The sequence below is a fragment of the Podarcis raffonei genome, chromosome 5, assembly GCF_027172205.1.
Source record: "Podarcis raffonei isolate rPodRaf1 chromosome 5, rPodRaf1.pri, whole genome shotgun sequence".
NCBI lineage: Eukaryota > Metazoa > Chordata > Lepidosauria > Squamata > Lacertidae > Podarcis > Podarcis raffonei.
Genome location: NC_070606.1, coordinates 36,917,098 through 36,941,221, shown reverse-complemented (window position 1 = coordinate 36,941,221; position 24,124 = coordinate 36,917,098). Strand labels below are relative to the sequence as shown.

General features: G+C 40.8%; 1 protein-coding gene across 3 annotated transcripts; it reads right to left on the bottom strand.

The window, feature by feature from the left end:
- Positions 1-771: 771 nt before the first annotated feature.
- Positions 772-23,590, bottom strand: LOC128413999 (lysosomal acid lipase/cholesteryl ester hydrolase-like). 3 transcript variants are annotated; one of them, XM_053388635.1, is made up of 10 exons: positions 23,535-23,590; positions 10,125-10,233; positions 8,961-9,078; positions 7,922-8,120; positions 6,029-6,138; positions 5,398-5,534; positions 4,478-4,624; positions 3,727-3,798; positions 2,504-2,569; positions 772-1,731 (listed from the first exon to the last, which is right to left on the bottom strand). In XM_053388635.1, the coding sequence occupies exons 1-10, from the start codon at positions 23,546-23,548 to the stop codon at positions 1,498-1,500; spliced, it is 1,206 nt and encodes a 401-aa protein (XP_053244610.1). In that variant the 5' UTR covers positions 23,549-23,590; the 3' UTR covers positions 772-1,497. The 3 variants fall into 3 exon arrangements, 2 of the variants coding, with proteins under 2 accessions (XP_053244610.1, XP_053244611.1); XM_053388636.1 differs by lacking the exon at positions 23,535-23,590 and adding an exon at positions 10,808-10,852; XR_008330559.1 differs by having other exon boundaries at positions 1,680-1,731; positions 2,504-2,910.
- Between the last annotated feature and the right edge of the window lie 534 nt (positions 23,591-24,124).

Genomic DNA, 24,124 nt, shown 5'->3' with positions numbered 1-24,124 from the left:
CTTGGCAAAGGTGCCAGATTCCTAAAGCCGCAGTAGTTCCGATAAAATCGCTCTCCTTTTTACCACTCAGCAGGCTAAGGACTATGTCCTAGTTCAATGGTGGGGAACCTATGGCATGCATGCCAGAGAGGGCACTCAGAGCCCTCTCTGTGGGCATGAGTGCCATCACCCCAGCAGGACCATAGCTTCCATGCTGGGGATGGGGGAGGAGGAGGAGAGGAGGGCTCACATGCAAGCAGGAGTGGAGGTGGGGATCTCTCAGAAGTTGAGCTGAGGCTTCATACCAAGAGATCCCCGCCTCCACTCCTGCTTGCACGCAAATAGGAGCGGGATCAGGCAGCTCAGTTGAGGAGTGCCTGGCTGCCTTCAGGTGGTGCAGGGGCTCTCAGATGCAGCTTCTGGGCTGCCTCCACCTTCCCCAACCCCAGCAACTATTCAGCCTGGCTGCCTTCAGGTGGTGCAGGGGCTCTGATGCGGAGGTGGGGGCTCCTTTAAACTTCCTTTAAACTTCCCCCTTGAGGGGAGTGCAGCCGCAAACCCCTGAATGGAAAGTGTGATGGAACCTGCACCTCCCCAGCTGAGCAGCCCCAATCCAGCTCCTGTTCCTGTGCGATCTGCGCCGTGCACAAGTACAGAATTCCAGTTGCAAATTCCTTGGGATGCTCTGGAATGGATCCTGTTCGCAACCAGAGGTACCACTGTATATGTAGAACATCTGCTTCTTAATGGTGGTGTTGGAGGGTTATCGGCAGGCCTCCCTGCCTCCCCCCCCCCCGCCATTCCATGCTGGAGCAAGAGCCAGGTACCAAGACAACTGCAAATAACTGGACCTCAAAACTGGAGCAACAAACACTGCCTAACTTGCCCCAGATCAGCCGCAAAGTCTCAACAGTAATAGGCTCCCTTGTGTCTGGCAAAGCCAGGTGTACACAATGCCAGCCAGCGATTAGCTCCTTTTACGTGGAAGGTATTACACGGGTCAAGCAGTTGAAAACATTTGCTAAAATAAGAGACAGCCGCCCTATGGAGGCTCATGGTCTTGATAGCCAAACCTGAGCAATGTGTGACATTTCCCTCACTGACCTCTGGTTGCGTGGGTTAGTCGGAATTGGAGTACCTTCCGCTGGAATACAAAAAGTTATTCCAAGCTGCATATTCTTCGGCCTTTTGGGGGTCCCTTCGTATTGGCAAGGAATTCCATGATTCATTGAAGAAAAGACGCAAGTTTATTCTATAATGCATGGTAACACAATATAATATGAATATATATTATAATAATAAGTAGTACTAGAGGATGTGCCCCTGCATGTTGTTACATTTTTACCATCAAATTTGTTGTGTGTTTTTCTTCCTTAGATCTTTTTGTCATTGCTAGCCAACCTTTAATATTATTTGCGACAGAAAAGAACATAAGTACAGAAAACAATCAATGTAAAACTTTTTAAAAATTTGTCTGCATTAATATCAGATATATAGTTTGCTCCTCATATTAAGACATTATTTGAACTTTTGCATCAGAGAAAGCATATCCTTAAACAACTGGTCTGGTGCATCAAGACCCCAGATAAAATCCATATGTTGCCAATCAGGAATATTCTTATAGAAAACTAAATGAGGGATTCGAGGGAGCAGCCGTTCAATAGCCTTTTTGGTTACAATAAGGTCATTCCCACTACTCCACACAGCTGTTGGCACAGTAATGTCTTCTATCTTATAAAATGGGGGTGTACTCTGTTGAGAAAAAGAACAGAAAGATGAAAATTAGGTTCACTTTTATTTATTTTCCTCTTTTTAAAGACATCTTTTGGATCTTCAGATCCATTGAAGGTCTAACATCTGTCCCTTGAAAATCATTCTTTAACTATCTATTAAGTACCCAACTCCTTACTCTGGAGCAGTAAGAATAGCAAAAGGAATAAGAGTCCTCATGGCTCATGAGGAGGACGTGCTCTTCAGGACAGAGGGAGGGTGTCCTTGTGAGCCTGAGGCGCAGTAGGGCTTTGATGATGTTGCTCAGCCTCCCCCCCCCCCCCAACAGCTGAAAGGTGGAGTAACATAGCAGAGGCAGCCACTTCCGCACATATCAGCAGACTAGTCTCAGCTAAGCCCCGCTGCCCATCTGGCCTGGAAGGAGGCTCTCAATGGATCCCAAAAGGCAAAATCTAGAGGGGAGTGGTAGCTCACTGGTAGAGCATCTGGTTTGTGTGTAGAAGGTCATATGTCCCTCAGGTTTTCTAGTAGGGCTTGGAATCAGAACTGCTGCCAATCAGTATAGACAGATAGGTGGATCAATAGTCTGACTTGGGATAAGGCAGTTTTCTATGCCCTTACTCACTAAATGCATGCACTTTCATAGATAAACACATAAATGCAACCAGTTCTTTGGTGTCTTTGGTGTTATCTCACCCAAAGGAATTATATAAGAACTCAGAAATCACAACACAGTTCACATTAAACATTTAACCTGCCGCAAAAATCTCTCATTAGAATCCCAAACACTTACCATGTTGTAGACAGCTTTGTTCTTTGATCCATAATCAAAATACTTAAATTGGTTGGTTTTAGCAACCTAAAAAGATGGAAAAGACTTATACACAATTTGAAATTGGGTGCATGTTCAAAAAACAAAATCCTCTTGAAAGATGGAGGGCCACAAGAAAATTCAAAATCTAGAGATCTTGGTTACAGTCAAACTTTGGTTGTTGAACTCAAAGAGAAGCCGCATTGGATGTTTGGCTTCATAAAAGCATTCAAAAATGGGAACTTTTACTTCCAGGTTTTTGGCATTCGGGAGCCAAGGCGTTCCAAAATGGAGCTGTTCGGAAACCGAGGTTTGACAGTATCAGAATTCCCACCCATCCATCCTGGCCAATGATAGGACCATAAGCTCTGCTTAAAAGAGTGGTGTCTCTGGAAAGTCAGGTAGAAGGCCCCTCAAGATTGAGGGTGTTCAGCCCCATTCCTGCATATGTTGGGAGGGAGGAGCTATCCTCACCCCATAGAATTGGTGCCTGTGCCCACAATAATGACCTCTTCTTTTGCCCAGCCTTCACTAATCTTCAGCTGCCAAGACCACTGCAATATGTTTCACCTTCTGCGTAATGTGAGGATTTAGTGGATGTTAGTGCACTCGGGTGCATGGGGCAGAACCCCACCAACCTCCATCTTCCCTCCTCCACCCACCCCCTGCCTGCCTGTCAGCTTTCTACTCCTTAGTCTCATTGTTTCCCTTGTAGAACTCAGCAGCAAGGAGAATAAGCAATGGCGAAAGAACATAAGGAAGAATTATAATGTCAAAATTAAATATTCAGGAAGAGCCATAGATCAGTGATAGAGTTTCTGCCTTGAACTCAGAGGGTTCCGGATTTAATTCCTTGCAACTCCAGGGGGGGCTGGGAGATACTACAGTTTGCAACCCTGGACAGCTGCTCCCAGTGAGAGGAGACAATACTGAACTGAAAGGAGCAATGGGCAGATTCAGTAAAGGGCAGCTTCCTGTGTTCTTCCCATGAGATCCAAAGAGTTGTTACAGCTCATGTCTGAATATTGAAGTATCTAGAATATAACTTTTGAGTGGTCTGGTAATCTGGAAAACTACACTTTTATAAAATGAAATGGAAACCTTAGTACCAAAACAGAAACATGAGAAACTAAACAGGCAAGTCGAAACTTCAGACTTTTGATTCCCGTTTTTTGAGAACTGAGAAGGTATTTGTTAGAATGTACCTGACTCCAGTGTGCAATATTTTTTACAGAAGTAAAATCAGGGTAAATTCCAAGATACACATCTGCTCGACTCTGGAAGAATAATAGAAAAGAAAATGCTTTTTATATTCACATTCTTGAAAAATTTTCAAGGAACACATTTATTTACAAAGCAATAGGTCATGGCAATCAAGGTAATGCAGCATACAGACACTTGCATATAGCACAAGGAAGCAGCTTTCTGATGAAGAGGTGTCTGGGTACCTAGATGTGTATCCCCCACCCATAGTGAATCCAGCTGATAAAGAGCCATAAGAAGGAAGAACAGGGGCCTTGAAGTTGCCTCACAATAGTGAGCACCTGGACAGCACATGGAGCAGGCAGAGAGGTCACCTGGTCACAGCCTGCCCTACAGTAGTAATTCCTTCTAAATTTGCATCTGGAAATTAGCATAAGCAGTTAAAATTAGTCACTCTGAAACTTCTTTGGTTTTTGTAGTGCTGTGCATTTCATCTTCTATGGCCACGCATAAATGACCAACTACCAACTAGACGAGAAGTTAATTTTGAAAATAAATTTTAAAAGATAGATCAACATTTATTAAAAGAGGCCTCTAGAATTTCAACATGGAAGAACTATGTAAAGGAACTCAAAATTATGGCAAATACTCTATTTTGTCTGATTGATTTTCTTTTGTTGTTTTGTATATGTACACAACAAGTTCTTTCAAAAAGAAATAAATGAATAAATGATAGAGAATAAAACTACCTACCACATTTAGGTTTTTCTCATTGCGTCCTTGGAATAAGGACATGATTTGGAGACAAAGTTTGTCAATCCCTGGATAGCTGCACCACTTGGCATTGTTGGCTTTTAGTTTGTAATAGAAAAAACAGAATTCTTTATTGCCGCATATAGGCTGTAAAGATAAAATTAAAAGAATCTGAAGCATTACTAAATAATTGTCCTTTCTTGGAAGGAAACATTGAGGCTCCTGTTAGGAACAGATCTCCTTTATGTTACAGTTATATACCACTTTTCTTCAAGCATGCTCAAGGTGATATGCCTAGGCATTCTAGGCAATTTTGCTGCCAGGTTCTGATGTGGCCTGGCTCTGGATAGCTGAGGAGAGATTTCTAAGGGGGTGCTCTCCAACAACCACCTTCTTCCCACACAACCTCTCAGGTGTTAAGATTGGCAGATGGGGCCTTCTTGATAGTTCCTTAAAAGTTTGGGAGTAGGGTCCTGGAAAAGGGCATTCTCAATAGTGGACAGTAAGATGAATAACAGAGTATTTTGCAGAAGCTAAACAGCAGCAGAATGCAAATGGTACTGGTTGTGTCGCATGCAGGTTGGAATGTCAACCATTCCTTTCTAGCATCCCTGACTGTGACAGAGTCTTCATCCTGTCTGGGAGCAGCCACCAAAAAGCATTGTGGAAGGACATGTGGATCCAGAATTGGCCTTCACAGTCACTTAGGGACTCACTGTTAAGACCGTGTTCTTGGAAGACAATCTTACTTGGCTACTTGGACCTTATCATGCTACAAATGTTCATGTGATCCAAACCTTCTAATTCTTCAAGCTCACACTCAACATAAGGAAATGAAGCAGATGGCAGGAAGACTAACTCTCCATAAAGGTGCGGAAGAAAAATATATATTAGAATTATGGGCCTTGAATAATACCTACTCTTATCAATTCTTGAGGAAGGCGTATAATTAAGGAAAGGAGTCCTTTGATGCCTTCGCATGTGTAGGCAGGAGCCAGGCCCATGAAGAGTTTAACCTTTTGAGCAAGCTGTGGCATGGTTGAAAAGGCAATAAAACCTGGAGAGAGAAAAACAATTCTAAACATAGCACTTGCAAACAAACAAATAAGAGATTTAAAAAAACCTGTGGCTCTCCAGGTGTTGCAGGAGCTGGAGCCCATCAGCCATGCTTGATGGGGATGATGGGAGCTCGAGTCCAAGATATCTGCAAGGTCAAAAGTTTCCCATCCCTCTTCTTTTGAAATGCCTGTCATTCAACAAATTTATTTGCACCACAGATGGACATTCTTCATGGCTGTGGAACTGATAACAGCTGTATACGCTGCCTGATCCTGTATACTGAAGTCCTGATCCTGAAAAGACTTTCTCATGGAACGTATGTGAACTCTGCTTTTTCTTTTCTTTTTTAAATGCTATGCTTTAATCTGTCTTTTTCTTTTCTGAACTAGTCTTCCCAATAGTCCTGAGACTGGACCACACCCCCAGCAAGTCCCTGATAATGCAAAAAGGCAAGAAAATAAAAGGTATTTCATTCTTTTCTTATTAACTTACCCGTTGTACCTCCCTGGGAATGGCCAATATAATACAAGCTTTTTTGCTTAGTTTTCTGCAGAATAAAGTCTATGGCTGCTGGATTATCATAAATTGCCATTTCATGAAAGCTTAAAGGAAAACACAGAATATAAGTGAAATTTTGCCTGTCTGCAATTGATACAGTTGTGGACATTAATGTCTAAATACAAAAGGTACCATACATTACATATGATACCCTTACTTTTGGAGGATAACGTTGTAAGCTTATTGTCCTATGGAAAGAGTAAGGAGAGAAAGAGTAAATATATATTTATGATTTATTTAAATATTTATATCACCCTTAAACTAGCCCAATAGGTTCTCAAATATGTACGTTGTCCACATGTTAAAGGATAATTTTAAAGAATTATATGAAATTATATGAAATCGCTCAACTGTGTTAAATTTAAATGGTAATTCAGAAGTCCCTTTATGCAGTCTAAAAGGTGTACATCCTGGAACGTCTGGGCAAAATGGTGTATCTTCACAATATGTCTGGAGTAACTAACAGATCTGTACAAGAGTGGGCCATTTATCAGGTAATCTAAATGCCAAATTGTTCATGGTCTTATATGCTAGTTGTATTAGGACTGGCCTAAGATATTCTGGCACTGGAGGCGAACCACAAAATTGGACCACTTCCCTCCAGGGAGGAAGCAGTGAGTGAAGATCTACACCCGGGACAAAGTGGCAATAAATGTCTTCATTACAACCAAGTGGAGAATGAAGATCTACATCAGGAACGATGTGCGGAATCACACTGATGATGCTTTAAATATGGAAGAGGAAAGGGCATTCCACAGTGCAGGGACAAGAGTAGGAAATGCTTTGGGGGGGTCACTACCCTCTGATATTATGTGGAGTGTGGTGCCATGATTAAAATTCCCAAAAATTAAATTAAAATTCTGCTCTGGGTGGCTGAACTGAAATTACCCTTGCCTGGGAAATTACCTTTCCTGGGAAAATCAGAGGCTCACTATGTCAGGTTCCTACTGGAAGACCGGACAAACGCTAGAACATTAGCAGTGGCGAAGTTTTTATCGGTGGTTGCAAGAACCAATGATCCCTATCCTTAAGTCTGAACAAAATAATAATAATAATTTGTTATTTATTATTTATAATGATTTATGATTTATACCCCACCCATCTGGCTGGGCTTCCCCAGCCACTCTGGGCGGCTTCCAGCCAAATATTAAAATACAGGAATACATCAAACATTAAAAGCTTCCCTAAACAGGGCTGCCTTCAGATGTCGTCTAAAAGTTTGGTGGTTGTTGTTCTCTTTGACGTCTGGTGAGAGGGCATTCCACAGGGTGGGTGCCACTACCGAGAAGGCCTTCTGCCTGGTTCCCTGTAACTTAGCTTCTTGCAGTGAGGGAACTGCCAGAAGGCCCTGTACGCTGGACCTCAGTGTCCGGGTAGAACAATGAGGGTGGAGACGCTACTGTTTAACCTGGAGGTAGACAGGAGTGCCTGGCATGCTCTGGTCAATGGGGTCACAAAGATTCAGAAACGACTAAACGACTAAACAACAACAACAACAGGCTGTCTGAATTGTGTATTGCTGTGTAATGATTTGTTGGGTCTCTTTACAGTAATAAAGATTGATGATGATGATGATGATGATGATGATGATGATGATGATAAAAATAAACACATCTATGAAGCATTTCAGTTAGACGCATTGTAAAATCATATAGGGAAATCCAGTTGGGAAAGACAGAACTCCACAGTGCCATTTGGTTTCACAGTGTTATATTGCCTATACAATGCATCTAAAACACTTTTTCTTTACTAATCTAGCTGAGTCCTGGGAAAGTTCTCAGGAAAAGCATCCCTTCCATCCAAGCAACAATAGCCCCTTGTACTTACCTGAAATTCCAAAATTCTTCTTGGTCTATTGAGAAGTGCTGATGTCTTCTAGACCAGGTGGTCCCCCTGTTATTTAATATCCAGACATCATAATCAGCATCTGCTAGAACAAATCCCAGACTATTGCTGGGAAGATTTGAAATCCAGCTCCTGCCTTCACAAAAGTTACCAGGTACCAATAACACAACTGACTTAGGCCCTGGAAAACAAAGACAACATTAGATAGAGAATGGGCACTCATAGAGCACCAACATTTCCCACTGGTATCTAGCCCAAGGCCAAGCAGAGTAGGGTGCAGGGGGTACAAAGGAGATGAGTCAGACGTTTCCTAGGACCTCAGAAAATGTTTTCATTGATTGCGTGAAGACTAGCAACGATGTTTTGTGTAAGCCTACATAAAATGCTGTGACACTTCTTTCCCCGCCCACTTTCTCTTCTGCCAACATGTCCCCACCTACTTTTCACAAGCAATCCAGAGAGGCAGTGCTGAAGTATTGGCAAAAGGTCGCAGAAGTAGGTGAGGTGAGAAGGTGGGCAGGTCTTGCCTCTCCTCTGGGTGAAATGCTGTGTCTCTGAGGTGATTGCTGCCTACCGCTGAAGAGAGACCACAACTGCTGTGGCTGTTTCTAAACAACTCTGCTAAGAATCAGGAGATAGTTAATATTTGCACTGATTTTTGAAAAGGCATAAAAAAGCCACTCAACCAAACCCCACGCCACTTAAGATATTTCATAGTGTTCTGCTATGAATAGAAGAATGGATAATTATTCTAACTGTTGATAATTTGGAATTATTGTTTAATCTGGGAAACCTTGTTGCTCAGATATAATGAAGAAGGAATCATCAAGTGTGTTTACAACTGTGCACAACTCAAGTGATTTCAGCCAACTTGCAACAATTTCTCCCTTTATTTATAATATTGCTTCCAAATAAAGTTGAGTGAAAGAAAAAATAGTGAAGTCTGGGTAACATTGAACATAGGGATATCAGGTGTGGCATGTGGCATTTTAATGCATTTACTGCTAAATTTCAAAATTACCTGTCTTCCCAGAACTATGTCTTCCATGTGGAATTCTGTTTGCCTGCAGGTAATAGCCATCCCCTGTCAGGATTGTATACTCTTCACTGGGGTATCCCCAGTACTGGATAACTTCGGGCTGTGAGTGGAGAAGGATGGAAATAGAAATGCTAGATTAAAAAATAAATAAATCTGATCATTTGATTTCTGGGACAATGGCTTGAATATCTCAAAGAACAAAAACTTCTGAGGGCCAAGATTATTGTGAAGTGACTTTACTAGCCCTACACCAGGAGTGGGAAATCTGTGGCTATAGCTGGACTCCAGCTCCTATCAGTCCCAGCCAGCATGGCCAAGGGTCAAGGATTATGGGAGTTGTAGTCCAACAACATCTGGAGGGCCTTAGGTTCCCTATCCCTCCCCTAAACACTCATGATGTACACATGACTGTATGCAAGTTTGCCCAAAACACACATTTTTTTGCCTAATAAAATGATTTTTTTTGGTATTCTATTTTCACTTGTATATGTATTTTTAAAAACACTTTACTCTGGTATATGCATTTCTTTTTCCATTACTTGGCTGGAGAACAGCACACAAAAATTGGAGACGTGCCAATTTTGAAGGATGGCTTTGTGTATTGTTCCAGAAAATGCAAAGCATGTAGATTCAGCTTGAAATGCGAACTGAATCAAATTTATTCCCCCTTTCCCCCATCTGGGTATATTTGTGTGAAGTGTACATAACCACAGAGAGATTGTGGTTTTCTCCATTCCACAACAAAAAGACAAAAAGGAAATCTATACTGATATGATGCAGAACACCAAATATGTATTGTAAGCAACTACAAAGAAATCTCTCACCATGAGAAATATAATGAATCTGCTGCCTAAGGCTTCAGCTAATGCCTGTGTAGCAAATGTCAACATTTACACTGAGGAGCCAGGCTCCTAAACCTCTGCTCCGAGAAGGAGTTATCAAAGCTAACTGTGTCTTCTAGATCAGTTAATCTAGCCAAGAGAGTATTGTTTCAAACACGATCATATTAACTTGCAGTTTGAAATAACTCCTGTCAAGCATGGAGTTTCTTCCTGGAAATGCATGTGCTCTTGAAAACTGTTTTAAAAATGAAATTATAAGGAACATGGTCCACTGTTTTCAAGGCCATCTGAATCATTAACTTACAATAGTCATAAATTCTTGAGGATTCAGATGTCTTCTACTGCTGAATTCTTCAGATGTCAGAGCCTGTTGGACTAAGCAGGCCACTCCCCAAAATAGCCACATCTTGGAGCTGTGTATAAAACAGAACTACAGGATCTCTAGTCTGAAAACATGAGTCCTTAATGAAAAAGATTTCAGGGGGGAAACTCAATATATTGAAGAATGATCTTGAGGAGACATGATGGGTGTTGAAAGGTGAGATAAAAGGGCTAGATGAACCTTTGGCCTGATCCAGCAGTGTTCTTCTTCTACTAGCAGCAGGGAGGACTGCTGCAGAGAACCTGTGGCATTACCCTAGAACAACACTGGTTGTTGTTGCTCAATATGCTCCAATTGCTTCCCAGGGGATTTTGATCCTTGAAGCCGAGCCCAAATGCCCTGGCCCCCATCCCAAAACATGTCCTCAGATTCTCTTTCTTGTATGTAAGGAAATGGTACAGACTCGGCACAAGGAAAAGAGCTATTTCAGTCTCAGAGTCCCACGGGACAAAGGGTTGACTGGGATGGGTCTGATCTATGAAGAGTGGCCAAGGTGCCTGGGTTCAGTTTCCATTACATTAACCTCAAGACTGCTGAGTAGTTGTTTCAACCACTTCTCCATGCCCACTCATCCAGCTAAAAGCCATCATGAGTGCAGCCCTTACTCATGAGAGTCTCTGTTCTGTTGGGATACTGCCAGGGAGACAAAGTCCATCATGCCGGATTTCAAGCCATTGCTCCTTTTTCTTAACATCCTCCCCCAAAAGAATCAATGCGTGTTGCAGCAAGCAAAGCGTGATCCAGAGAAGAAAACAAACAGTTGTTATACACATAACACTCCCCTGTTGTTTCAGTTCCACCCTTGGAACTCCCTGCCACTGGTTTCCCCAGTGTACCTCTCTGGTTGTCTGGTTTCCAAGGAATGAGTGCATCTGCATTACCTTGGCTAGCAACTCTCTGTTGTGTCTTTGTCTCTGACTTAGACATAGCTCCAACTTGTCCTCGGTTGTTTACAACAGCAACACATGCAACAGCTAAGTTAGCAAACTCTTTTGAGTACCTCTTGGGTGGTTGACCCTTTGTAACTCTCTCAGACCTACGTATGAGGTGCTGATCCTCTCTGCTCACTGGTCCAGTCTCAGGACTCTTTGGAGAACCAGTTCCAATGGTAAACAGTGGTTCATCCTTCAGTTGTGAAGGCCTATCCATTGTGTGAGACTTCCTCTCAATGACTGTGACAACTGAGCTCTCCGAGCTATCAGTGTCATCACTTTCAGTACAGCTGTAATCAGTAAAATCATCATCATCTGAATCGTCCTCAGTGGGAAATGTGTGTACTATCACTCTCTCCTGTTCAGGAGCACTCTCTAGAAATTTTGTGAGAATCACCTGACCAGATTCAGACAAAATTACTCTGTAGAGACCCTTTTCATACCCCACAAAAATGCCTCTGGCATTCTTTACTCCACCTGGAGCTTCTGTCCTCACATGAGACCCAAAAACCTTGATATGGGCAACAGAAGGTTTTCTGTGGAACAGTTTCTCAAAAGGAGAACTTCCCAACTCTTTTGAAACCTTTCTCATCTTCGTATAACAGAACGACATTAGAGACTCGGCCCAGTACTCATGTGGCAGATGTGAACTAAGCAATTGCGCATTCATCCCCTTTTGCAATTCTCTGTTCACCCGTACACAGACACCCCTGTTCCACGCTTCCGCTGAAACAGCAATCTTGTGTCTTATTCCCTTCTTCTGCAGGAACCTCTGGAAATCCTGTAAAAGAAAAATCTGCTTCTCGTCTGTGAATAGACAATCAATGTTAGCATCATGCATACTCTTAACTTTGTCACAAAACTCCTGAAACCTTTCCAAGGCTTCCTGTGGCTTTCTCAACACATAAACCCAGACAAAGTTAGAGAAATGATCCACACACACAAGATAATATCTTGCATTGCCTCTAGATGGTTCTAGAGGACCAATCACATCAGCATACACCCGCTGAAATGCTCTGTTGACCCCGGTCTTCTTCTTGCTCACACCTGCAAGAGAAACTAGGTTAGACACAGATGAATTACAGTCCATGTAATCACTTTGTGCAAAAGTCAACAAATATAGTCCATCTTTCTCTCTGGCCGAAAGATATAACTTTCCATCTTTGTAGATCTCGCAGCTCTCAGCATCGTAGGACAATCTCAGTCCTTTCTTTGCAATCTGCGAAACACTCAGCAGATTGAACTTCAATTCAGGAACCAAGTAAACATTGTTTATTGTCAAGTTCAGACTCTTAAGATAGACAGTCCCCACGCCGGCCGCTTCCAGCTCCTGACCATTGGCCTGTTTCACAGCGAAGCTTTGCTTCTTAAACGATGAAAAGAGTTCTCTGTGTGGGGACATATGAACCGTCGCTGCAGTGTCGATAATAAACGCGTTCCCAACATCTGGCGTGGTTCCTTTCGCCATCAAAGCCTTTGCAGGTTCCACCATAGGCTTGGTATGACCTTTGCCTGACGCCTCAGGCTTTGCTGAGCGGCCCTTCGCTCCTTTTGGCTGACGTGGCTTCTTACAGCTCCGCTGAAGATGCCCAGCCTGTCCACAATTGTAACACTGTACAACGTTCAAAGCTACAGCTTCCTTCCCAGTAGCTTCATCTGCGGGGGAATTAGAACTGCGTTCCTCCCTCCCCCTGTGCTTTTCTTCCAGTGCAGCATGCCGGCTGTGTTCATCTAGAACCACGGCACTCAGGGGAGGTGGACAAAGTAACGCTCCCCCCTTCTTGGCATCCATGCTGAACTCAAGTCTGTACTTTCTCTCTCAAGCCAGTAAACTCCAAAAGTCTCTCGGCTTGTTTACTGCTTTCACTGGCAGGCAAACCTTTGGGCTTATTTTCAAAACCCTTGCACAGCTGCGCAGATATCAAAACACTTCCCAGGCTCTTTTGAGCCATTCAGTAACTTTACAAGTGCTGGCGGACGTTGCCTAGCAACCTGCTCAGGACGGGATTCCTTATCTCACCACAGGAATTCCTGGTATGCAAGCCTTTCTTTCAGAGCTGTTTTTTTCCAAACGCAGCTCTTTCTTGTGAACAGAAAATTAAACCTTTCTGTTCACTCTCTCTATCCCGAAATGCAGCATACCTTTGAGCATACACTCCTCTCGGTGTCCAGCTGTCTGTTCTGTTCAGCTTCTGGCTGCAGGCAGACGCATTTCTTTATCTTCTTAGGTGCAGAGGATGGCAACGATTCATCGACCTCTCACCTCTCATGCAGATTCTCATGGATCTTTCAGCCATCGGCAATGCTACCAGATGTCGGATTTCAAGCCAGCAGAGCACAGTTTAGTCCAGAGGAATTTGGCCACCCTCCAGGTGCCCGGCTTGAATCCTTATGACCTCCTGTCTGCGACTCCCGGCAAGATCAAGGGAGGTCTCTTCGGCGATCCTTTTCAAACGTGAAAAGAACACACCACTCCTCCCCCTCCCATCTCCAGGGGGGGGGGAATGAGACAGACAGAAATATATTTACATGTCTTTATTCCTGTCTTTCAGCAGTACAGAGAAAACACGTCTGTACCCTCTGATTCCCAACTGCAGAGAGAGAATAACTCCACCCATGTACTTCCAGTACAGGGTCATGTGCCACTCTGAGCTAACATCCGGTGCTCAGAGCTCTGAACAGACTGTCCCTGGTTCCCACGGTACAATCCAATAACATCAGCTTCCTGTTTACCATTCCAGCCATCTGGAGCTAGCTTCTGCATTGCTCCTTTTTCCTAACAGCCCCCACACAGATGCCGGACGATCCATCGATCTCCCATAGAGTATCAGTCAATTAGCGACACGAAGCCTCAGAAATAGCATGCCACATTCCAAGGCTGGTGTACACTCTTTCAGCAGAGTTCACACAGCGAAAGATGCACTCAGAAGAGCATATTTACAAGTTTATTCAGCGTTGGTCAGAACAAAGAAAAAAACATGACTGCCTGCTTCAGTGTCTCAGGCACAGAGAGAGAAACGAAAGCATAGACAAAACATAAACTTCCTGTGAACAGGAAATACGCAGACTCTGTGACTCACAAAGCCTGCTCCCTTTTAAGGTGGAACGGAAATATCCTAACATGTTGCTGGGTGAACCTGCAGGCATATGCTGTGTCTAAGCAGGCATATATTGTCCCTTCTCATGGTGTTCTAGGAGAGAGTGCTGTACCCACCTCCTCCCTACCCAGCCTGCTTTGCCGCCCCAAGTTCTGACAATACTCTCTCCCCCCTCTGGAAGGAATGGAGCTGGAAGTCCTATCTCCACACAGAGCCAGGTGGGGTTGAGGTGGGGCCAGCCTACCCCTTCCTTTTTTTTTTTTTTGACATACAATCCTTAAAAGTGTTCAAACATCCTTACACTCAATCCCACAAATAATTCCTTTTCCCATCCACCACCCCTCACCCCTCACCCCACCTTTGTGTTAGACTTCCAATCTACTCAATTGCAATTTCTTTCCACTTCTATTACTTTCTTTCACACACCTGTAGCCTAATTTCACACTTCTTTTTCTATTACACATTGTTATCCATCTTATTCAGTATTTCAGTGTTTGAAACGGAACTTGTTTATTCTAATAGGAGTTCTGATTTTTCAATATGGTTTTGCAAGTATCTTTTAAACACCTTCCAGTCCCTATCTATCTTCTCTTTTGAGATGCTTCCAATTTCTTCCATTGTTTTGTATATATTGTAGTACTCCACTAATTTGGCAAGCCACTCTATTTTTGTCGGTACAATACCACATTTCCAGTTTTTCGCAATCAATAGCCTTGCGGCTACTGTTGCGTATAAATATAAGGTCTTCTCTTCTTACTTTAGGCTTCCTGGTACTATTCCCAATAGAAAACCTTCTGGTGTTTTCCTAAATGAATATCTGAACATTTTTTTCATTTCGTTATAAATTATTTCCCAAAATTGTTTGATATTTAAACAGTTCCACCAAATATGTATCATAGTCCCTTTTCCAGTGTTGCATCGCCAGCAGACATCACTACAATTTTTATTCATTTTTGCTATTCTTTCAGGTGTTAAATACCATCTATGTTGCATTTTGAGGCAATTTTCTTTCAATATATAACACATAGTGAATTTTATATCTTCTTTCCACAGTTTTCCCCATTGTTCAAACATAATATTTTTCCCAATATCTTGCGCCCATTTAATCATTGACGCTTTAACCAATTCATCCTTTGTTTCCCACTCTAAAATCAGATTGTACAATTTAGATATATTTTTTGATTTTTCTTGTATTAAGTATTTATCGAATTTTGATATTTCTTTTTCAAATCCTAACTTTTTTATATTTCGCTAATCTATACTTAATTTGAATATATTGGAACCAATCACTAATATGAGCTTTAATTTCTGTATAATCCTTTAATTCCAATTCTCCGTTTTTTTCCTTTAATAGAATTTTATAGGTAGCCCAATTTTCTTTCATATTTAATTTTTTCACTGCAACAATTTCTGCCGGCGATGCCCACCAGGGAGTTTTCGGTTCTAGGAGTCTTTTATATTTCTCCCATATTTTATATATAGGCTTTCTAACTATATGCCCTAGGAAGCCTTTATGTACTTTGACTTTTTCATCTATTAGATAGGCATGCCATCCGAATCTCGTCTCTACTCCCTCTAAATCCAATACATCCGAGTCATCTAATTTGATCCATTCTTTTAGCCAGGTCAGACCCACTGCATCAAGATATAACTCCATGTCAGGCAGACCAAATCCTCCTCTCTCCTTATCTATCATTATTTTGTGTTTTATTCTTGGCTTTTTCCCTGACCATACGAATTTGGCTAAATCTCTTTTCCAATTATTAAAACATTTATCTCCTCCTAGTATTTGAAATAAAAACATCATCCTTGGTAATATGTTCATCTTTATTACCGATATTTTCCCTAGTAAAGAAAGATTTAATTTCCCCCATACTTGCAAATCATTTTTTATTTCATTCCATGTTTTCCCATAGTTCTCATTACTTAAATCTATAGTGTTTCTTGTTAAATTTATTCCAAGATACCTTATTTTCTTTTTAATTTCCAATCCTGTAATTTCTTGTAATTTCACTTTATCTTTTTCTTCCATATTTTTCACTAATATTTTAGTTTTCCCATAGTTTAATTTGAATCCTGCTAATCTGCCATATTCGTTTATGCATTCCAATATTCTAGGTGTACATTGTAGGGAATTTTCTGTTGTGATCATAACATCGTCTGCAAAGGCTCTTAACTTGTATCTTTTTTCACCAACTACTATTCCTCTTATTTGGTTGTCCTGCCTTATTTTCTTTAATAGAACCTCTAATACTATTATAAATAACATTGGGGATAGGGGGCATCCTTGTCTTGTACCTTTAAAGATATTGATTTCTTCTCCAAACTCTCCATTAATAATAATTTTTGCTTTCTGTTGGTTATATATTGCATTTATACCTTTTTTGGAATTTTTCACCTAGACACAATTCTTTTAATAGTTTTTTCATAAATTCCCATGAGATTTTATCGAAAGCCTTCTCCGCATCGATTGAAATCAGGGCTGCTTGTTTATCTCTTCTTACTTGTAGATATTCCATTATGTCTATTATATTTCTAATATTATCCTTTATTTGTCTGCCTTCCACAAATCCAGCCTGATTTTTATGTACTATTTTTCCTATATTTTTTTTTTCAACCTGTTAGCCAATAATCCTGCATAAATTTTATAATCCAAATTTAACAATGAAATGGGTCTATAATTTGAGACAGATTCCAAGTCCGTACCTTGTTTTGGCAGGAGCGTTATATACGCTTGAGTCCAAGAGTCTGGAATATTCCCCTTCTCTACCGCTTCCTCTATTACTTCTTTTAGCGGGTTGATTAATTCATTTAACATTTCTTTGTAGTATTCTGCTGGTATGCCGTCTGGACCTGGGGATTTCCCTATTTTTAATTTTTGAATTGATTCCTTAATTTCTACGGTTGATATTGGTTCATTTAATAATTTATGGTCTTCTTCTGCTATCTCTATTAATTTCTTTTTCTTTATATAATAATAATAATAATAATAATAATAATAATAATAATAATAATAATAATTTATTTATACCCCGCCCATCTGGCTGAGTTTCCCCAGCCACTCTGGGCGGCTCCCAATGTGTTAAAAACAGTACAGCGTTACATATTAAAAACTTCCCTGAACAGGGCTGCCTTAAGATGTCTTCTGAATGTCAGGTAATTATTTATCTCTTTGACATCTGATGGGAGGGCGTTCCACAGGGCGGGCGCCACTACCGAGAAGGCCCTCTGTCTGGTTCCCTGTAGCCTCACTTCTCGCAATGAGGGAACCGCCAGAAGGCCCTCGGCGCTGGATCTCAGTGTCCGGGCTGAACGATGGGGGTGGAGACGCTCCTTCAGGTATACAGGACCGAGGCCGTTTAGGGCTTTAAAGGTCAGCACCAACACTTTGAATTGTGCTCGGAAACGTGCTGGGAGCCAATGCAGATCTCTCAGGACCGGTGTTATGTGGTCCCGGCGGCCACTCCCAGTCACCAGTCTAGCTGCCGCATTCTGGATTAATTGCAGTTTCTGGGTCACCTTCAAAGGTAGCCCCACGTAGAGCGCGTTGCAGTAGTCCAAGCGTGAGATAACTAGAGCATGCACCACTCTGGCGAGACAGTTCGCGGGCAGGTAGGGTCTTAGCCTGCGTACCAGGTGGAGCTGGTAGACAGCTGCCCTGGACACAGAGTTAACCTGCGCCTCCATGGACAGCTGTGAGTCCAAAATGACTCCCAAGCTGCGCACCTGGTCCTTCAGGGGCACAGTTACCCCATTCAAGACCAGGGAATCCCCCACACCAACCAGCTCCCTGTCCCCCAAAAACAGTACTTCTGTCTTGTCAGGATTCAACCTCAATCTGTTAGCCGCCATCCATCCTCCAACCGCCTCCAGGTACTCACACAGGACCTTCACCGCCTTCACTGGTTCTGATTTAAAGGAGAGGTAGAGGAGATATATTCCTCTATTTCTTCTATTGGCACTTCATCTTTTTGATATAATTTTTTGTAATATTTTTCAAATTCTTTTTTAATTTCTGTCATATCCCTTATTGTCCTCTCTTCTACTTTTATTTTATTTATTAATTTTTCATTTCTTTGTTTCTTTAATTGCCAGGCAAGGATCTTGCCTCGTTTATTTGCCCATTCAAAATTTTTATATTTCCTTGGGAAATTCTGGAACAAGAGGGAGACAGAATAAAACTGCAGAGTCTTGAAAAACTAAAAAACAAAGTGCGAGACTGGCTCCATTACTACCAAATAATGGAGGCATATAATTTGGATAAAAAACTTGGCTTCCAGGTGGAAAAATCAAAATTGGAAACAGAATTGTTAGACCCCAAAATTAAGAATTTATCAAGAATGTATAACTTCCTGTTGAAATGGAATACTCAGGATGAAACGGTGAAATCTGCTATGATTAAATGGGCACAAGATGTTGGACACAACATCATGATGGCTGACTGGGAACAGTTATGGACCACAGGAATGAAGTTTACGGCATGTAATGCCTTAAAAGAGAATTTAATGAAAATGATTTACAGGTGGTACGTGACACCAGTCAAGCTTGCAAAAATTTACCATCTGCCCAATAATAAATGTTGGAAATGTAATGAGACTGAAGGTACATTATTTCACCTTTGGTGGTCGTGCCCAAGGATTAAGTCATTCTGGAAGATGATCTATAATGAAATGAAAAAGGTATTTAAATATACCTTCCTGAGGAAACCAGAGGCCTTTCTCCTGGGCATGGTCGGCCAATTGGTGACAAAGAAGGATAGAACTTTCTTTATGTATGCTACAACAGCAGCAAGAATACTTATTGCAAAGTATTGGAAGACACAAGATTTACCCACCCGGGAAGAATGGCAGATGAAGTTGATGGACTATATGGAACTGGCAGAAATGACAGGCAGAATCCGAGACCAGGGAGAAGAGTCGGTGGAAGAAGATTGGAAAAAAATTAAAGACTATTTACAGAAACACTGTAAAATTAATGAATGTTAGAAGGATGCTGGAATGAAGTTATATGGCTTTAGCAGAAATGTTATAAAGAATTAAGTAAAAATAGACTGTTAATGGGCCAAAGGGGAAAAAATAAGGTTAGATTGTGTTAAGATAAATTATAGGACAAAAACTGAGAAAGATGGAAAGGATTTGCTGAAAAAGCTAATTGAACTAGAATACAAAGAAGGGAGGTGCGAGGAGGTTGTCGAAACAAGTAAATAAAAGATAAGATATGGAAATACTGGATGTGTTGTTAATTGTTTCTGTTTTTGCTTTTGTTTTTTGTTTTGTAAAGATAAGCAGTGGTTTTGGTTTTTTTGTTTTTCATGCATTGTATTGTTTTGCTTTGTTTAACTTTTTCTTTCTTCTTTTTGTAATCTTTAACTCTTAATAAATATTACTTTAAAAAATATATATATTTCCAAAATTTGATTTGTTGTTCTACCTCCTGTTCTATAATATTATTATATTCTACTCTCAGTAATTTAATTTCTTGATTTAATCTCTCTTTATTTTTGCTTGCATAGGCCAATTTTTCCTTCCTTTTAATTTCTTCTAAAAGTTCCCTTTTCTTTTTTTCTTTATTCTTATATGCTATTGAGTTTTGTTGTATGAAATATCCCCTAACAACTGCCTTCCCAGCATCCCACACTGTTTTAACATCTGTCCCTTTCCTCCAATTGTTTTCAAAATATTCCTTCATCAACTCTGGCTCCTTGCATTACTTTTTCATTTTTTAATAAGAAAACATTCATTCTCCACCTTTTTTCCCCTTTCTCCTCTTTTCCTTTAAGAGTTAATGATACTGGATTGTGATCTGTAAGTGTTTTTGGTAATATTTCAGCATTCTCTGCTTCAATTGTCATATCCTTAGTAATCCATATACTGTCGATTCGACTATACAAATTTTTGGTTCTGATAAATATGTGAACTCCTTTTCGACAGGATATTTATATCTCCATATATCCACTAAATCAAAAATCTTTACCATTTCCATAAAGGTTTTTGGCAACTTCCCTTCATTTCCCCCCCCCCCCTTCTTCTGCGATCTATCCAATTCTGGTTCCATTACTCCATTTAAATCGCCTAACACAATAATTCTCATATCTATATATTCCATTAATAATGATCTTACTTTAACATAGAATTCTGATTTTCTTTTATTTGATCCATAGATTCCCGCTACCACAATTGGTTCCCCTTCTAGTGATATTTTGACTATTACAATCCTCCCCTCTTTATCTTCATATAACAATTCTGGTTCATATTTCCTTTTAACATACATTACTTTTTTATATAAAATGTTTATCAAAGTTTTACAAAACATAACAAAACAAAAACAAAGACATCAGACAAAAAATACACACTTAACAAAAAAGAAAAAGAAAAAGAAAGGAAAATTCCACTTTTAGATTTCAAAATTCCATATCCCTCTTTCCTGACCTCCTCACATCTCCCTTTTTTGTATTCCTCTTTATTCCGTCAAATTCAGCAAATTCTAACCCTTTTTCAAACCTCATTTATAATTATATGTTTCCACTTATTATGTCTCTAATTTCCCTTATCTTGATCCTTTACTCCACCTTATATACTTTGACATAATATTATTCTAGTCATACCCCCTCCTTTTTAAAATTCTTCTTTTCATAACTCTTTTAACCATATCCCCAATACCATGTTACCCCTTTTAACATACATTACAACCCTCCTCTTTTTTCTTACATCAGATGCGATGAATTCTTCCCCTAACTTTGGTTTTACCAATAGTCTTTTATGCTTAGTATTGATGTGGGTTTCTTGTAAACAAACAAGGTCCCACTTCTGCCACTCTAAGATACGTTCTATTTTCTGCCTCTTCCTCCTATTATTTAAACCATTTACATTCCAAGATAACAATTTAAATTCCATTCTATATTAGTTGAAAAATTATAAAGTTAGTGGAAAGAGGTTAAATTATCTGCAGTGGTAAAGGAGAAGGGTTTTGTGATAGTTATTGGTCTGATTCTTTACCACTGGCGTAGTTCTTTATCCTTCCACCCTTTGCTGAGCTCTTTCTTCTTCTTCCGCCTCATCCGATAGCTCTCCCTTTCTTCCTTCCTCATTTCTTCCTTCTCTTTTCCCGCCTCCTAATTCTCCTCGATACTTCCTCCAAAACATATCTGCTTCCTCAAATGTCTCAAATCGTCTTCTTTTTCCTTTGAAGTTGAAGGAAATTCCCACTGGGTATTCCCATGTGAAGGATATTGATTTGGCCTTTAGTGCTTTTGTTAGAAATTGGAATTGCTGTCTCTTTTTTAACAGCCTAGGTGGGACTTCTTGTAAAATTATTATTTCCTTTCCATCTATGGTTAATTTGTTCTTACTCTTTACTTGGAGGATCTTATCTTTCATCCAGTTCGATGTGAATACAATGATGCAGTCTGCCGGCCATTTGTTCATTTTTGCTTTCCTTGAGTTCACTCTGAAGATTTTCTCTGTCTGTTCTATTATGTCTTTTTCCTGTAAATGTAGCCACTTTGCTAAAGTTTCAGTCATCTTCATCCAAATATCCTCCTTCTCCTCTTCTGGCACATTCCTGAATCTCAAGGTCTTCTCTTTAATCTGCATCTGTATCATTGCTAGCACATCCCCAGTAGCTTCCTGGATTGCTTTTTGTTCCTCCATCTCCTTTTTCAATTTGTCCATTTCTTTTCTTTGTTCCCTTTGTTCTTTGCTAATTTTCTTCACCATCTCATCCATTTGTTGATTCTTATTCTTAATTTCTTGTACTTTCTTATCTGTCTCTTTCATTCCTTCTAAGACTTCTGTTAATTTTTCCTTTATTTCTTCATTTTCTTTTTCATTTTTTTTCATTGTGTTTTCTAATTTTTCTAATTTCTCATCAATTGTATTGATTTTTTCTTCCAGCTCTCTTCTCAATCCTCCCACGTCCAGTTTCAAACTAATAATAAGCTCCCTCAAACCCATTTCTTCAAGGCCTGAGTTTCTTCTTAATTGTTGCTGTTGACTTCCAGTTCCAGTCTGTTTTTTAATTGCATGAGACATTTTGCATTCTCTTTTTCGACCACCAGATGTCCTTCTATTGTTCCAATTTTCCTTTTCCTACTTTGTCCGCTGGGTGTCACTGTGTTCTTATTTGCTCTGCTTGCTAGCTTCCACCCTCCTTTAATCTTCTCTTTCACTATTTTGTCTTCGTCACTTCCTCCTTCTTCCTCCTTCTTGATGATTACTCAGCGTCTTCAGACCTTCGACGCCATCTTATCTTATCTGTGAAATTCCCCTCCTTTTCCCCACAGCGTTCCTTATTCCTTTGTCCTTATCTTTCCTTCAAGGACATTCAGTTTCAAAGCAGCTGCTTTCCTCCGCCCAGCACCAACAACAGGCAGCCTGTACCGCTTTGCACTTTGTAGTAAGTCCGTTTCAGATAGTGTGCTTTTCAAATAGTTTAATTGCAATCTGAGTGATTTCTTTACACTCTCTCCATATTTTTTTCTGTTCTTCTGTCTTCCCTTTACTTTTGTGGTAGCATTACTTCTCCTCCGCTATTTTTACTCTTTATCTTGTTTTGGGTTGTTTTGGGTTTACTCGCTCCGTGAGGGATTCCCCCCCCCGAGTTCCTTTCTCCCCCTTGTCTAATTTCCTTTTAGGTTTTGTTACTGCTGCTACCACTTTACGTTTATTTTAATATAGAAATAGAGATTTTACCATCTTGTCGCTGCTTCAGTGATGTGAGGCTTTTCACCGGTCTGTTTGCTGTTCTTCTCTGTGCCTGGATTCCCCCCCTCAGCTGTTTTTTCTTCAGCGAGGGGTGCCGGGACTCTAAAAGGACACTGCCAAAGTTCCTTTGACTTGAGCTTCCTTCCAAGCATTTTCAGGGGTCGTTTAGCCTAACGTTGCCCCTCACAGTACCGGTGTATGCTCCGACCTGCTTACTGCAGTCAGAGCTCACACTGTTGCAGCTGTGGTAAAAGCGGAAGTCGAATGGGGGCCAGCCTACGACTTCCATTCCTTCTCATCTTCCTCCAGTATCTGCCATGCTAGAGCTAGACCCAACAGTGCCAAGTGAGTCGTGACAGCATTCCCTCCTAACCCCAGTACTTTTTAAAAGTCTTACTTGCTCCCGTCAGACACCAATTCTAGCTGGGAAGAGACCATTATTTTTAGCAAGTCTGCTAAAAAATTATTGATTGTACTTCAGCAGTGTATAACACTGTTAAATGAACAACTTAAGAATGCAAGCTATTAAAATGCAAGACCAAAGCTATGTCACCGAAAAATAAATTAAAAAGAGACATGGAAGAAAGTAATTTTGCTTACCTGTAGTTGTGCATCAGTAGCAACCAGATCTCAAATAGACACAGCAGAAGACCTTTGTGTCAGGGAGTGAGCAGAGGAGTGGTCACTCCTCCTGACCTTTCCAGGGAGGAGGAACTGGAAGACAGTATCGATTTACAACAGGGGTATGAGGGAGGTAGCAGCTCAGAGGCAGGTGAGGGGGAAAGTTGGGAAATAATGGAAGAGGAGGTACAACACCTTGCTGACCTGTTCTTAGAAAACATTCCAGACCTTCCATTTTCCAGAACCCAGCGAGCCTTAAAAGTAGGAGAGAAAGAACTCAAAGAGAGAGGGCACTTAGCACCCCCCGTATAGCAGGTGATGATGATGGCGAATGAGGAAGTGGGAGAGAAGGGGGTGCAGATTAACTGAGGACAACACCATTATCCAAGAGGCTGGGTTCTAGAGCCTCTCTGTGTTTGAAATGAAAAAGGGCTGCAAGAAACTTTTCCTTGTCTTTATACATTCCAGGGCAACCAGCCAGGAGCTTCTGGAAACTATGAAAACAGTTGAGAAAGAAAGCATCATCACACACCCAACATTTGCCTAATGATAAGTCTGTACAAAGCATT